The sequence below is a fragment of the Syngnathus typhle genome, linkage group LG2, assembly GCF_033458585.1.
Source record: "Syngnathus typhle isolate RoL2023-S1 ecotype Sweden linkage group LG2, RoL_Styp_1.0, whole genome shotgun sequence".
Lineage (NCBI taxonomy): Eukaryota > Metazoa > Chordata > Actinopteri > Syngnathiformes > Syngnathidae > Syngnathus > Syngnathus typhle.
In genome coordinates, this window is record NC_083739.1 from 10,344,775 (window position 1) to 10,359,307 (window position 14,533).

The 14,533-nt window shown below is 45.1% G+C and overlaps 2 protein-coding genes across 2 annotated transcripts; both read left to right on the forward strand.

The window, feature by feature from the left end:
* Positions 1-608: 608 nt before the first annotated feature.
* Positions 609-8,170, forward strand: xkr7a (XK related 7a). Its single transcript, XM_061273063.1, has 3 exons — positions 609-1,192; positions 3,818-4,017; positions 5,700-8,170. The coding sequence occupies exons 1-3, from the start codon at positions 648-650 to the stop codon at positions 6,647-6,649; spliced, it is 1,695 nt and encodes a 564-aa protein (XP_061129047.1). The 5' UTR covers positions 609-647; the 3' UTR covers positions 6,650-8,170.
* Positions 8,171-9,259: 1,089 nt separating this feature from the next.
* Positions 9,260-14,491, forward strand: cables2a (Cdk5 and Abl enzyme substrate 2a). Its single transcript, XM_061273064.1, has 9 exons — positions 9,260-9,819; positions 10,834-10,926; positions 11,882-11,959; positions 12,232-12,328; positions 12,535-12,703; positions 12,940-13,037; positions 13,143-13,249; positions 13,327-13,531; positions 13,620-14,491. Exons 1-9 carry the CDS (start codon positions 9,323-9,325, stop codon positions 13,758-13,760), a joined length of 1,485 nt encoding a protein of 494 aa, XP_061129048.1. The 5' UTR covers positions 9,260-9,322; the 3' UTR covers positions 13,761-14,491.
* The last annotated feature ends 42 nt before the right edge of the window (positions 14,492-14,533 follow it).

Sequence of the window (14,533 nt, forward strand, 5' to 3'; positions counted from 1 at the left end):
ATTGACTGATTGGGTGGGGGAGTAGGTGTGTCTGTTTTGTGTCCTGAAAATGAAATGAAATTGTACTAAATCACTTCAAATAATGCCTCTTTCTTTTTCTTTTTTTTTTTAAATGATTAAAATTGAGTACATTTTAATTTGTTCCTGTTTCCTGATGTTCATAAAGTGCTTGTTTTCAATTAAGTGTCCATCAATTATCTAAACCGCTGATCCTATTGCTGGCGTGCTGGAGCCTATCCTGTTTACAAAGGTTAGTTGCCCACCGTTTCATCCTCAAACAGTTTAAAATTTGAAAAACAAAAACCAAGAATGCATTGAAACACAACATTTATAGTTGAATACAAAGATTTGGATGCAGCTACGTTTGGCCATTTAAACCTGGTCCATCTGTCAGATCAGATCCCCCCCCCCCCCCCCTCTCTATCTTTCTCTCCTCCAAGCAGTCCTGCTTTTCGAGGCCATGAAATGTCTTCAATCATTTGCAGCATTTCTCCGTCTAAGCAGATCGATGAGCGACGCTTAACTTACTCCTCTACCTTCCTGGCCCTCCTCCCACCCCCCGAGCGAAGCTGCGCGACCCCTCCTCGCCCTCCCCCCCTCTCCATCATTTTCCCATCTCCTCCTACTCACTCTCCCCTCCGACAAACATGGCTGCGAAATCTGACGGTGCCGCCGTCCCTTCGCGAACCCAAATCCCGGCCGACTGTCCCTCCGGGCCGGACCGGCAGCCTCCGCAGAGCCTCCACGCCGAGCAGCGCTACTCCCCGGCGGACTGCTGCTGGACACTGGGCGCCCTTTTGGTCTTCTTTTCGGACGGGGCCTCAGACCTGTGGCTGGCCGCCGACTACTACCTCCGGAGGGAGTACTGGTGCTTTACTCTGACTCTAGTATTTGTGATTGTCCCCTCCGTGGTGGTGCAGGTGTTGAGCTTTCGATGGTTCGCCTACGATTTTTCCGATACGCCGGAGAGCGGCACGGCGGCGGCCGCTGTATTGGCGGCGTCGTCCGGGGCGGATACGAACGACTTGAACGCCAAGGACGGCGGCGAACGGGGCGCTGGCCGCTCCGCCGCGGCTGCAGCCGGGATGCTGCCCGGGCCGGCCAACGTGGGCCGAGCCCGGGGATGCTGCAGAGTGTTCGTGTGGCTCTTCCAAGCCGTCGTTCACATCCTCCAGCTGGCACAAGTGTGGAGGTAAGAACAGATGATGGGAAGCAACACACCCCGGTCAACCCTTTGTGTGTGTTTTGACTTGGGCATCAATGGAAATCCGATTGAGCATTTACTCCGTGCATCCAGCTTAAAGCACATGCACGCTCTTTGTCATCACTTGTAAGACTAGTAAGTGAAATGACACTCGCGCTACTAACATTCTTATTTCACGCTGGTAGGACAACTTCTGCTTACTAGTAGCGCTGCAGGTTACTGGTGAGGCAGAATTGTTCACCAGTTGTTTACCTTATATTAGGCCTACTAGGAAAGAGCTAAAAGGCAAGAATATTATATCATTCATAGTCTTAACTAATAACATGTTGTAGAAGGAGACAGCCAATATTTATTTACTCATTACAATATAAGACATTTAAACAACTTAAATTGGTACCGATTTTCTTTCTGTTGTAAAGTTGAACAAACAGGCCTACTAAAGGACACAATATTTTAAACCAGTCAAATTTCTACTTGTGTTTTACAACTCCATTATAAGCATTAATGACCCCCCCCCCCCCCAAAAAAAAAATTTTTGTTTTTTTCTTCAATTAATCTGTAGCGTTATTTTCATTCTGTCATTGCCTTCAAGCTGAAAAAATTCATACTGGTCAGGCCCTACTTTATAAGTGTCTTAGTGGATACAGCATATGGGTGAAGCGAGTAGGTTCAAGAGGTGGGCGCCAGTCTCAGCCAGTAAGTGCCAATTGTACAGAAACAGGCCTTTGGCCATGTTAGGTGGTTGGTAAGAGTGTTTGCAAAACCTTGTGGTCTTTTTTCCCTGTCAGACGTTTCCTCTCTTTGTACTTCTTTGGTAATTTCTTTGACAATCGTCCCATGCGGTTTGTGGTTCAGTAAAATGATACTGCAGTTTTTACGTCACAGTGTGTTGCTATGAACTTTGAACTTTCGACATATTTGATAGACTTCTTAAAGGCAAGATTGTATAGGCCTGTCAAAAGTTATTAGGCCTGCTCCACATTGTCCTCCTTAACCAGGCAACTTGTCCCACATTTGATCAGTCTGGAGGTTAGGGTTAGATGGAAGCGCTGAAAATACTAATGGCGGACTGACAGACGATTACAATTTCTTTCGGCTTGAAAACCATTTTATTGTATGTATATGTGATGTATTTTTCGAAGTGGGTAAAAAGTAATTGATTTGTTTGTATCAATGTATCCTGTCGTCTGTAGGTTTCAGGAAAGATGAATTGGCCTCCAGGAGATGTCAATGACTTGTCAGTTTTCCTGCCTGGTCTGCACCGTTCACGCTTTCATAGCAACGCCCTCTCTAAGTGTCTCTCAGCAAAACATGCTGACTCTCCCAGCGTGCGGCGAGACTAAAACAAAACGCTTCCTCCTGCACGAGGCTGCTAGTAGGTCTGTGGGTCAGCAGCCCGGTCAGATAGCAGAGGCTGTACTCAAACTCTTGGCGCCCTGATGGCTTTTGACAGCCCCGAGTTGCCACCAGGCTGGAGGCGGCAGCCTGTGAGACATCCCAGCCAGCTGGTTGCTCTTTCACCCCATGATGTGTTGCATGATGAAATACGATGCAAATCAATTGCTTGGAATGAACATAAGCACTTCCTGTGATTCGCTATCTTGCATCTTCGTCTGCATAGACAGCCCAATATTGATTTCTCTACTTCCTCCTGGAGCGTGCACGTGCGTGCGCGGTGTGTGTGTGTGTGTCCAGCAACACATTAGAAAGCTGAATTACCGGTAATGCCATTAAAGCAGTGGTGCGGGTTCCGTTTGTTGCAGTCCTGTCGCGAAATGATCGCCCACCCGAGGTGGATAAATCCAGGTGGATTTAACTGCTTAATTCGTGTTCCAGAAGGAAAAAAAAACATGTTTAGATGAGTGGGTGTTCATCAAACATATTGCAAAGGTGCCGTTTATCATGACCGACTGTTAAGGAGCAATCACATGACAGGAAATGAAATGCAGAGGAAGTGTTCTGATTTGCCAATTTGTGGGCTCAAGAGCGAGGATGTGCATAATTGCCAGATTGTGGTGGTGTTTGTGTTTCTTACGCATTTCATCCCAGAGGTGCAATTTGTGTTGCGGGAAGCAGAACAAGAAAAGTATGCACAGACTCCCTCGTGGTTCATCGAGCTTGGTGACATCAGGTCCTTCTGAGGTCGTCAGGTGGTTAGTCTTTCTCACACACACAAACGCACGCGGTGTGAAGGGGAGGATTTTTTTTTGCTCAGCCCACGCAAATGGATGTCACATATGACCTCTGCATCCAAAGAGAAAACCAATTTGCGCTGAATGCTGTTTGCTTAAGGCGCGCGCGTGTGGGTATAGTGGCAGAAGGTCACTATGAAAGCAAGGGTGGGGGTGGGGCTCCATGTCAACAAGGGATTTGCACTGAGCTGTGCGCTCGCCTGACATTCAATCTCCAAACTAGATTGAGTGCTTTTATTTCGTTTCCTTGCTGTTTTTGCAGCCGTCTGCGATTCCATCCCTCTGACGTGTGCACTAAAATTAAAAGCTCACTGCTGCTTAGTCCATTCTCATTCCAAATCCCAACGGAGCCAGCCGCACACTGGAAATGTGTTCAAATTCACTTTTGACAATCAAAACAATTGAACGCTATCTCCCCCAGGTACGTCCGAGCCTTGTATTTGGGGGTGCAGAGTCGCTGGCACAGGGAACCCGAGCGGCGGCACTATTACCGGCGCATGATGTTCGAGAGCGCCGACATCAGCATCCTGCGTCTGCTGGAGTCCTTCCTGAAAAGTGCCCCCCAGCTGGTGCTGCAGCTCTCCATCATGATCATCACCGGTCGGGTGCTGCCTCTTCAGGGTGAGGGCCGCCACATGACTCGGATCACAGACAGACCATTGTTGAGAATGAATAAGGGGTAGAAAACTGGTATCGTATTGCAGTGGCGGGCCTCCTGTGGGGACTAACCCAGTTTAATCTCGGATTTCATTTCTATCACATCAAATTTCTTGAAACTATCATTACTAGACAAAAACTGCACTATGACAGCACGTATGTAATTGTGCCAGGTACATCTAATAGCAAATATTTGTTAAGAATATGGTCGGACATACAGCAGATTTAAAAAGTCTGCACACCCTTGTTCGAATGACGTATTTTTTGTGTGATATAATACAATAAAACCAAAATATTTAATCTATATTTGTTCCTACTGTTAATGTGAGTCATGTAAAAATGTTTTCCAGAGAAGACATCAAATTAAACTACTTCAAAAACGTGTGTACTACTACACACTATTATAACTGGGCATGTGTCTGCGTTGAGAATGAACCGATCATCGGAGTCAGCACATACCTGCCATCATTTCAAGCGGTTCTGTAAAGTTTTGGTGTTATTGTTGGCGTTTTCTGGCGTTTTTTTTTTTTAACTTTCAAGCAGAATCTTAAAGTGATAAACAAATGTAAATATTAATTGTCAGACCAGGGGTGTGTAGACTTTTTCTCTCCACTGTACATGACATTCCTGGAATAAACAGTTGGGAATAAATGATTATATCAACATAAAACAAATATTATAATTTGTTATAAATGTCGGTCATCCCGTGATGGCCCACCACTGCACTATTGCCATAAAGTTAGCAGGCTACTAGCTACTGCTGCACGTAAGATGTCATACAGTAGAAGTTATGAATGGTCACGTGGTGCTCTTTTGTTCCTGTGGTTGACGTTTCAGTTTATGCTCATGGGACAAAAAGTGAAAAGAAATTTCTCAATCTGCACCCTTATCCAGATCTGCACCAACATTAAATGGGTTCCGTGTGCCCACCCACTTCAAAGTGTCTTGGAAATCAGTTAAGTAGTCAATGCGTGATCCTGATCAACTAACCAACCAAACAAACAACCACAAAAGGTGATCATAACATAAGCTCTTGAGCTTGTGCTTTGTACTTGGTGGTGCTGTGGTACCTCCAAGTTTTGAACTTTAAATTGTTTGGCTTCAAAAACAACATTTCCAATTGATATCTATGACATCAGCAACAGCCGTTATTTTTAACCATTTCACCATTATTTTTGGGTTTCGGCGAAAATTGACGCAGGGGTAAGATGAACAGTTTAAGTTGGAGCGGTTTGAATGAGTCAAAATGTAGAAATAGAGGAAAAAAAAGATCTCAATTCTGGCTTTTATTTTGAAATTTGAAAACTTTTTGTGGTAGGGATAAAATCAACAGTTTCAAATTGAAACAATTCAATTCCATAAAAACAAATGATTAGAGGGAAGAAATAATTGTACATTTTGGGCTTTTATTTTGAAAGTTTGAAAAGAAAATAGCGATAGAAATGAACCGAACAATTTAAAACTAAATTTGATGTCAACAGGCAGGGAGGTACCACTTTATCTTTGGCTTGATGTTTGTTTCTTCCCATCTCTGCATGCTCGCACATGAGCAGGGACGCCAATGCTGAGCCACTTCCGCAGTGGTTTCCTTTAAAATGTCTTCAGCATCAAATCCGTTCTCATTTCCTTTGCCGTGTCCTCCTCAGGACTTTCGGCCTCCGCCTCTCTGATGTCCCTCGCCTGGATGGTGGCCTCTTATCAAAAAGTCTTGAGGGACTCCAGAGATGATAAGCTCCCCATGAGCTACAAGGCAGTCATGGTTCAGATCCTGTGGCATCTCTTCACCATCGGGGCCCGAGCTCTCGCCTTTGCTCTCTTCGCTTCCGTGTTCCAGCTCTACTTTGGCATCTTCATCGTGGCGCACTGGTGCATCATGACCTTTTGGATAATTCAAGGCGAGACAGACTTCTGCATGTCCAAGTGGGAGGAGATCATCTACAACATGATGGTGGGCATCGTGTACGTGTTCTGCTGGTTCAGCGTGAAAGAGGGCCGCACTCGCTGCAGGATGCTCACCTACAGCCTGACGGTGTTCATTGAGAACGTGGCCCTCACCGTCACTTGGTACCTGTACCGTGACCCTCGTTCCTCAGACTTTTACGCCGTCGTCATGGTGTGCGTGGTGGCCAGCAGCTACGCTTTGGGCACCTTCTTCATGTTTGTTTATTACTGTCTGCTGCACCCCGACGGCCCTGTCTCAAGCTGGGGCTACATTGTGGAGAAGCAGGCGGCGGTAGAGACGCCGGTGTCCCCGATGTCCAGCTTGCCCCCAGATGTGGTGAGCAGCCCCCCCAGGACCTTGCAGAGGATTAAAGACAGAGAGCAGGGCTCCGGGCTGGACGGAGATGTGTTCCAGGTGCGACCGCCTCGAGGACCTCGGGCACCGGTACGCCACCCTTCACCCAGGACAGAGGGCCCTGTCATCCGAATAGACCTGCCCAGGAAGAGTTACCCTGCCTGGGATGCTCACTACATCGACCGGAGGCTGCGCAAAACCATCCTGGTGCTGGAAAGCGCCGCTCCGGTCGCGCCGCGGATTCAGTATCGCTGCCTGGGCACGCCCAAAGAAGTGATGGAGTATGAGACAACGGTGTGATGTGATAAGACTGTCCAGCTCCAGAATAACTTGAACAAGTGTGTTTGCTCATGCCAAGTGCTATGTTATTGTCAGTGTAAAGCGCGAGTTGAGAAGGTCATTTAACTGCCTCTAAAATGTTGAACGCCCTTGTCAGACTTGTCAATGTTTCAGTGACAAAGTAATGCAAAATTCACAGCGAGTGAACTGACCGGTACATTTCTCGGTTAAAGCGGAATTGTGATTCAAACCGTCCTCTTCGTCATGCCGTTTACATTTTGACATCACGAGATCAAGACAAAACCTAACCATCAAAGAAAACTAAACAAATTGGCATTTTGTGGGTTCAAACAGGAAGAATCAGGATGGGTGGATGAAAGATGGACGGACTGAAACATTGAACACTTGGACAAGTGCGCATTCAAACATTTGAAGACTGTCGATGTAAGTCAAATCTTTAAAGGTTCTAGTGGATTTCAGGTTGTGACGTGATAGTTGGTTCATCTCCACAATGACTTGAAAAAGTGCATTTGCTAAAGCGACATGGTTGTCAGTGATGGTGCATACTATGGTTTGTGCATTTCTCAGGTGAGAGTGGTATTAAACAACAAAAACGAGAGGTTTAAAGAGAGCTGAAGCGCACCTTCAAGCTGTCTGTTTATTAAAAATGGCAGCTAGAGCCCAAACATCACTGAACACAAAGGCCAGACACTCCCACTGTACTGTACTTTTCAATACTGCACAAACAGTGATCATCACCATTTTCAAAAGCTGTCACTCACGTTGAAGGAATGGTGGCTTTCAAATCTGGAGGGGCAACATCAGAGTTGAATGTAAAAAGGGTAGTAAAGGTTTGAGCGTTTCTCTGCGAACATAAAAACATTCCTGTGTCATTGTTGAGGTGAGCTCGAACATTTCGATAATAAAGGGTTACACTTTGGCGCCCTGAGTGAAAATAAGCATATTAATATTATGATACCCACATGACGGAAGAAAACAAGAGGTCAGATTTGCCATGTAAATGAAATGATGACGATGTTATAGTTGCCAGTGCTTGTTCTGTGTCCAAATGTTATTGCGTGAATACTGTCAAAACAAGTTTTAGTTCCAGATCGGAAACTTCCACAGAGAATAGCAAAAGTGATGGGTACATATAAATGTCACAAGGGTTCTTTTCTTCTTTATGAGAGGATAAAATGAGTGTAGGAAGACAACTTTACATTTAAATCCATTCATTCAAGGTGCGTCTCTTGGATAAGGGAGTTTTGTTGTCAACACTGTCCAGACAGAAATCAGTCAAGAGCCCATTCAGCACCTTTAACAGCCCAAGAAGAAAATGTCAAATGGGATTTATGGTGCTAACTGTCAGACTCGGTCATGTATCATCAAGCACACGGTGTCACTTCAAATAAGCTTGGAAGGAACAGTACCTCAAATGCAAAGCAAGAATCAAAAAGCCTTAAACTGCTTGCACCAGACTGTTGTGCAAAATGAGAAGGTAAAGTCATGAAGTTTATTGCTTGAATAAAGAGCAATGTGTTTACCTGACGTGCTGCCCTCTTTTGCTTTCAGAAGTAGTAGGAAATTATCTTGCGCTCAGTATTCTATTTTTTGGTAATCATCGGGGATGGTTTACCACGTTTAAGAAACCAACAGAAAATATTAACAGTACTCACTGGCATTTATACTTTGACCTCGGCAAAAAAAAAAAAACACTACATTACACTATATCCTACTAAATAAATTATAGTAAATTACCGGGTCGTTGATAGTTGACTTAAACTTCATTTTTTGTTTGCATGACTAGACACACCAGAAGAAGCCACTATAAATTAATCAACATGCAGAAATTGTTGATTTATTTACATGAATTGTTTACGCTAGAAATGTTTGATGTTAGTATGAGTACTCACTTTTGAGTCCCCACTGATTAGTACTCAGTTTCAGGGGCATCAAAATTGAAATATTTTTCTCGTTTGAAAACAGTTTTTTGGGGGGGGATTCCTGGAACGTTATGGCAGATAAAACGATTATTTGTGTCATTTGTTATGCGGGTGAACTGATAACGGAACAAATCTGAATATTTGGATAACTGGGGCTTTCCTGATTTCTGATTGAGCCACTCGTGGTTCGGACCAATCACAAAGCAACCTTGCGCTTAGGGGCGGGATATTCGCTGTGACGCAATCAAGAAAGCCGGGGAAACGAACAAACCCAATAAAGACGAAAAAAATGTAGCGACATCAGTGGAGGCAGCAATTAATTATGTTCTCGCAGAATTACCCACATTTCTTTTAGAAAGAAAAACAGCTTTGTTCATTTTTAGCCGGTGAAGATTCCTGTGCCGACATTATCATCCGTTGTCGTGATTGGTCAAAACAAACTTTGATAGGCGTGCACAAATATCCGCATGACCCAATTGGCTTGAAACATTGGGCTGTATGCTCCGCCTTTCCAGAGCAGATCACGCTTGTGATCAATACCTTTGAGTGATTCACGTATCAATCAGACTCTGCCAAGTTCAATAATAACGTCATTAGGCTAAAACCGCTCCAAGGCTACACAACCTACTAATAACGACAATAATGACATATGCATGATCCAATCATTAGCATGACTATCTGTGGTACCGCCCACTCCTCCGTCACCTTCCCTACTAGCTACCAATAGCCCCTAGTAAGGTTTCGAAGTAGAATGGCATCAGCTCTATGTAGTCTTCAGTCAATCGGCAGCAGCAGTAGTAGTAGTAAACCGGCCAAAACACACCGAGAGCAACGAAGGAAATCCAGAGATTCCAAAAGAAGACAGGCCGCTGTGTTATTTCTCAGTAATATCTCACTGGACGGACGGCCTCAGTGTCGCTTGAACAATGATAATCAAGCTGCTCGAAAAGCCACCGAGGAGCCCCCGTGGATCCCGCCGTCAGACAACCAAGGGCCGGTGTCTCAAGTGGCGGAGCCCGCTCCGTCCGCCGGGAGCTCTTCGTCCAGTTTTCCTGGAGTCTTCAGTCCTTCGGTCAAGTCTGCCGGAGCCAACGAGGTGTTCTTGGAGGGTGGCGGTACAGCCGAGAGCCCGGACACCCCGCTGCCCCCCTCGACCAGCGGCTGTCAACAGGCTAGCGTCTCCCGTGGTCGTTCAACCCCCGCAGTGAGCCCTCTGCCCACCGGTCAGTCGAAGGAGTCACGACCCAGGTTGGTTCCTTCGCCACTGCCCTGTAGCATTTCCTGGTTGCGTGCTGAAAACGGCGTTTAGTTCTTCGGACACAGATACATTTGTGAAAAAAACGACTGGTAAAAGTATTATAAGTTATTTAATGACTTATATTTGTAATTATCAGTGGCTGATGATGGTGAATATAAGGGAATTCTCCTTTTTCCCGAGCTAGACGAACTCCTTAAAATCCTGTTTGAAAGTACAAATATGTTAGCAGAGTAGCCATACAGCATCAGGTACTTGTGAGAAACCCAATTGCACCGAACTCAGTGGAAAGAAAGAAAGAAAGAAAGAAAGAAAGAAAGAAAGAAAGAAAGAAAGAAAGAAAGAAAGAAAGAAAGAAAGAAAGAAAGAAAGAAAGAAAGAAAGAAAGAAAGAAAGAAAGAAAGAAAGAAGAGGATGATCAATTCTGTTAGCACGCCATTCACTGCGACAACAGCTAGTAAGAAATCTTGGGCGGCATGCAGGAAGGCTTTTTATTAAACACGCCCACTTGAGTAACACAGGTGTGTTCACTCAGCACGTAGACCACCGGTGTCAAACTCAAGGCCCGGGGGCCAGATACGGCCCGCCACATCATTTTATGTGGCCCGCGAAGACAAATGTGTGATGTGTCCATCAAATCATTACTAGAATTGCAAATTGTCTTCACTTTTAATACCTGTTTAAAAAAAAAAATAGTTTACCAGTTTTTACTCGTCTAGTTTGAAAACAGTTTGTCAGTTTGTTTCGTATCTTTTACTGTGTACATTTATTTGGGTCGACAGTCATAATGGCCCTCCGAAAGAAGCTATGACTACAATGCGGCCGGCGAAAAAAATGAGTTCGGCACCCCTGACTTAGACAGTCAACATTTTCTGTCATTACAAATTTTCAAATGCAAGCAGTCAAAGAAAACGTTTGTCAGTCAAGTAAATGCTTAAGTACGCATACTTCATTAATTCCCACCACTGCTTTGTGTTGATCTTCAACCCATACGGATGATCTCCCAGGTTGAGGAATGTCTCCGGTTCTCCTGGACCCAAGGTGCCAAAGAAGGTCCATTTCATCAAGACCATGAGGCAGTATGACACCAGGGGATGCAGGTGAGTCCAGTACATTTGCAGTACCCTGCAAAAGTATTGAAACGGCAAGGTCCTTTGTTTTTGTTGTAGGGCCAACGATTTGGGGAAATAATCTAATTGTATTTTTCCCCCTAAAAGTTGTGATTGCGATCAATATACCAGTATTGTTTTCTAATGTCTTTTTCAATTATTTTTTCCCCCGACTAACAAATAATCAATCCAACTTTATTACAATAATAAATAAATGCTGCAAGGGAAGAAGACGGGCGCTGCTTCAGTGAGCCTAAGCACCCTCAGATGCTTTACAAGAGCCTAAAGGAGTTCAGCAAGTGCACGTTGCACCCCGTTTCAACAGTAACTTGACCCCCGGCAGCTATGAGGCTTTCCTGAAATATCTCATCACAACTTAAGGCTTCATAAATTACTCGGCAGCCATATTGTTTTGCTTTGATTATTTTTACCATTGCCACTATATCACCTCATCTTCATATGGTGTGTGTTTTTCCTGATGCCGTGTGCTAAGAGATTAGACGGAGCAAGGCAGCCCATGTTGATGACACTCGGCAGGTCTGTCACGCTCGGGTTGAAGGAAAGTTGTCGGGCAAGCTTTTCCAGAATTAAGAATCTTCCATGGGTTGTTGTTGTTGTTGTTTTTTCTGGTCTTCCATCAGGCAGCATTGAAGTGCGGTCGGAATTTCAAATGGCGGAGACTAGGGAGGATTTAGATTTGTTGAGCCCGATTTGGGTTCTATTTGGTTGTCAGAATGAGAATTCTCCAAAAATGGATTGATTCAGATTCAGCATAAACCTGCTACAATTTAAAATGACTCAAGTGAACCCTGATTCCACCGAGCCCATGTGAAATTGATTTACACAATACTTTATGATGAAAAGTGTACCGTGACTCCTAATTGATTCTAGTCAAGTCAGTCCAAATCAAATGTTCAGTAGTGCCTGTACTTGCTGTGCCCCGCAGGATCATGCTGATTTGTGCCAGGCGCTCGTTATATGCTGCTTTCTCAGTGCTGCCCTATGGAGAAATTGCTCAGCTCAGGTACACGTGAAAGCACACTGCCATCCATCCATCCATCCATCCATCCATCCATCCATCCATCCATCCATCCATCCATCCATCCATCCATCCATCCATCCATCCATCCATCCATCCATCCATCCATCCATCCATCCATCCATCCATCCATCCATCCATCCATCCATCCATCCATCCATCCATCCATCCATCCCGTTGCCACCGTCTCCTTTTTCTTTGTCATCGTTGACACGCCGAGCTCGCTATATGACACGCATGTGATTCACTGTAAACAGCGATGCTAAGCTGGAGGCGCCGAGAAGACACTCCTCCGTGGCGGCGGCTGACCTGCTTCCTTCGCTGGAGGGTGTGGAGATGGCCGCGTGTGATAAAGTAAGTGGACCATCACACGTGACCTGACACGTGGCAGTTTAGTCAGATCAACTCCAGGGATTGTAACTGTTCTAATCAACACGTTTTATTTCTTAAATGTATAAAGCACGAACTCTACTTATTTAGAACTTAACTTACTTAGAAACAAATCTATGCTTTCTCTTTACAGTCTTTAAACAATGTACTTTGCCCTTCTTCCCGTTTAGACTGTTTCATATGCTCAGTTTCTTTATCCAACCAATGCCTTGGTGAGAGAGAGGAGCGGCGGCGCACCAGAAAACTGCGCAGCTCCGACCCAGCCAGCACGTTCCCAAGGCAACGGGCCAAGGACTTTTACACTTACCCGCCTTAATAGCGCTGTGGCACAAGAACCAAGTATGTACCTGAGGACATGATCATATTCAATGCAAGAGCATATAACGGAAATGGCGGACAGTAGGGCCCGACGCATGCCAAGGCCGATGGCGCTATTTGAAAGAAATAAACACTATCGGAAACTCTGTAGGCTCCGTGTACTGTAGGAATCATTATTTGGAAGTGCTTCTCGTGGATGCTCGCTCTTGCCGTGCAACAAGCTGCAGATGTTACAGGTTTTTTCCATTTCATCTCAGATACAGAAGAGGTGGCTGAGTACGACCCCAACCTGCTCAGTGACCCTCAGTGGCCTTGTGGGAGACACAAGAGGGTTCTGATATTCGCATCCTACGTGGTGAGGCTTGTTGACACTGTGGAGTTGTTTTTGCTCTCAGGCTCCCGCCACATCATTATTTCACGATCGATCGATCGATCGATCGGGCTATTTGTCGCTCGGCAGACGACAGTTATGGTGTACGTCAAACCGTCAGAGCTGAAGAAGGACATGAACGAGATCTTCAAGGAGAAGTTCCCTCACATTCTGCTGACCCTCAGCAAGATCAGAAGGTAGAAACGTGTGCTTCAAACCTCTCCACCATTCTCTACACTGCATTGAAAAACAAAGACCTTTTCCTTTGCGTCAGCCTGAAGAGGGAGATGCGGGCCGTGAGCGAGGAGTGCGGCCTCCAGCCGGTCACCATAGCGATGGCGTTTGTTTATTTTGAGAAGCTGGTGCTGCAGGGGCGCCTCAACAAGCCCAACAGGAAACTGGTGGCAGCCGCGTGCGTGCTGCTGGCTGCAAAGATCAGCAGTGACCTGAGGAAGAACGAAGTCAAACAGCTCATTGACGTGAGTACACTGCCTCGTGAGTAAAAGCGGTTCAGGTCGTGGATGGATGGAGAAGCACCCAATCACATCCCTTGCTTTATTCCAATAGAAACTAGAGGAGCGTTTCCGCATCAACAGACGGGAGTTGGTTCCTCTGGAGTTCCCCGTGCTGGTTGCCTTGGAATTGGGCCTCTACCTGCCCGACAGCAAGGTGATGCCGCATTACCGGCGATTGGTGAAGCAGGGATAACTCGACGCCCGAGACTTACTTTACAACTAGCACGCATGTGTGCATTCTTTGGATTTGTCGTGGTTCAACTGTATGGTTTGTCAAACTGTGATTGTTGTCCGGGAAGCCTTTTGTGTGTTTATTCCTTGATCAGCATTTTAAAGTGTACTTGTGCACTACTACTACTAGTGCCATCTTTTGCCCAGTGGCTCCATGGACCTTAAGTAGATATCAAAGATATGGAAAAAACGTTTCCACAGGCTTGTGGATTTTGCACCTGAATGATCTAAATAGCATTTGTCACTTGTGTTTTTAAACACGCCTTTTAAACCCACTGTGACATTTAGTAGTTTGAACTTTTTGACTAGACATTGAACTGTAGATTGTGGCATGTAACTGTGTGGCACCTCTTCAATGTATTTCATGGCAGCTCTCTATAATGTTGTTTACTTTGTGTGTGCGTGTGTGTGTTTTGTGCACAAAGCCCCAGTGTGTATCTCTGGCACGTTTGATTTCTCAGGAATTTTTGCTTTGTGGTGTGTGTGTTGTTGTCAGATGTGGATGTGCAAGCATTAAAGTGCCTCCGACTCCAGTGTGCTGTAAGTGATGTTTCAGTCCAAGCAAATGTTTGTGGTGTGAGACCTCTTAAAAAAAAAAAAACTGTCTCAACTACTAAATATGTCACTGAATGTAAAAGAAAACCAGTCATGTGTAAAATGTTTCTGTAAATGATTAAAATATATTTAAATGCAGTTTGTTTTGTGTAGTTCTTGTTGTAATGATTTCATGGTTCA

Bases quoted from the DNA above. Each gene is read 5' to 3' on its own strand.
- xkr7a (XM_061273063.1), top strand. From the start codon at position 648: ATGGCTGCGAAATCTGACGGTGCCGCCGTCCCTTCGCGAACCCAAATC. The intron at 1,193-3,817 runs GTAAGAACAGAT...TATCTCCCCCAG, and splicing joins CAGCTGGCACAAGTGTGGAG to GTACGTCCGAGCCTTGTATT. The intron at 4,018-5,699 runs GTGAGGGCCGCC...TGTCCTCCTCAG, and splicing joins TCGGGTGCTGCCTCTTCAGG to GACTTTCGGCCTCCGCCTCT.
- cables2a (XM_061273064.1), top strand. From the start codon at position 9,323: ATGGCATCAGCTCTATGTAGTCTTCAGTCAATCGGCAGCAGCAGTAGT. The intron at 11,960-12,231 runs GTACACGTGAAA...CACTGTAAACAG, and splicing joins GGAGAAATTGCTCAGCTCAG to CGATGCTAAGCTGGAGGCGC. The intron at 13,038-13,142 runs GTGAGGCTTGTT...GTCGCTCGGCAG, and splicing joins TGATATTCGCATCCTACGTG to ACGACAGTTATGGTGTACGT.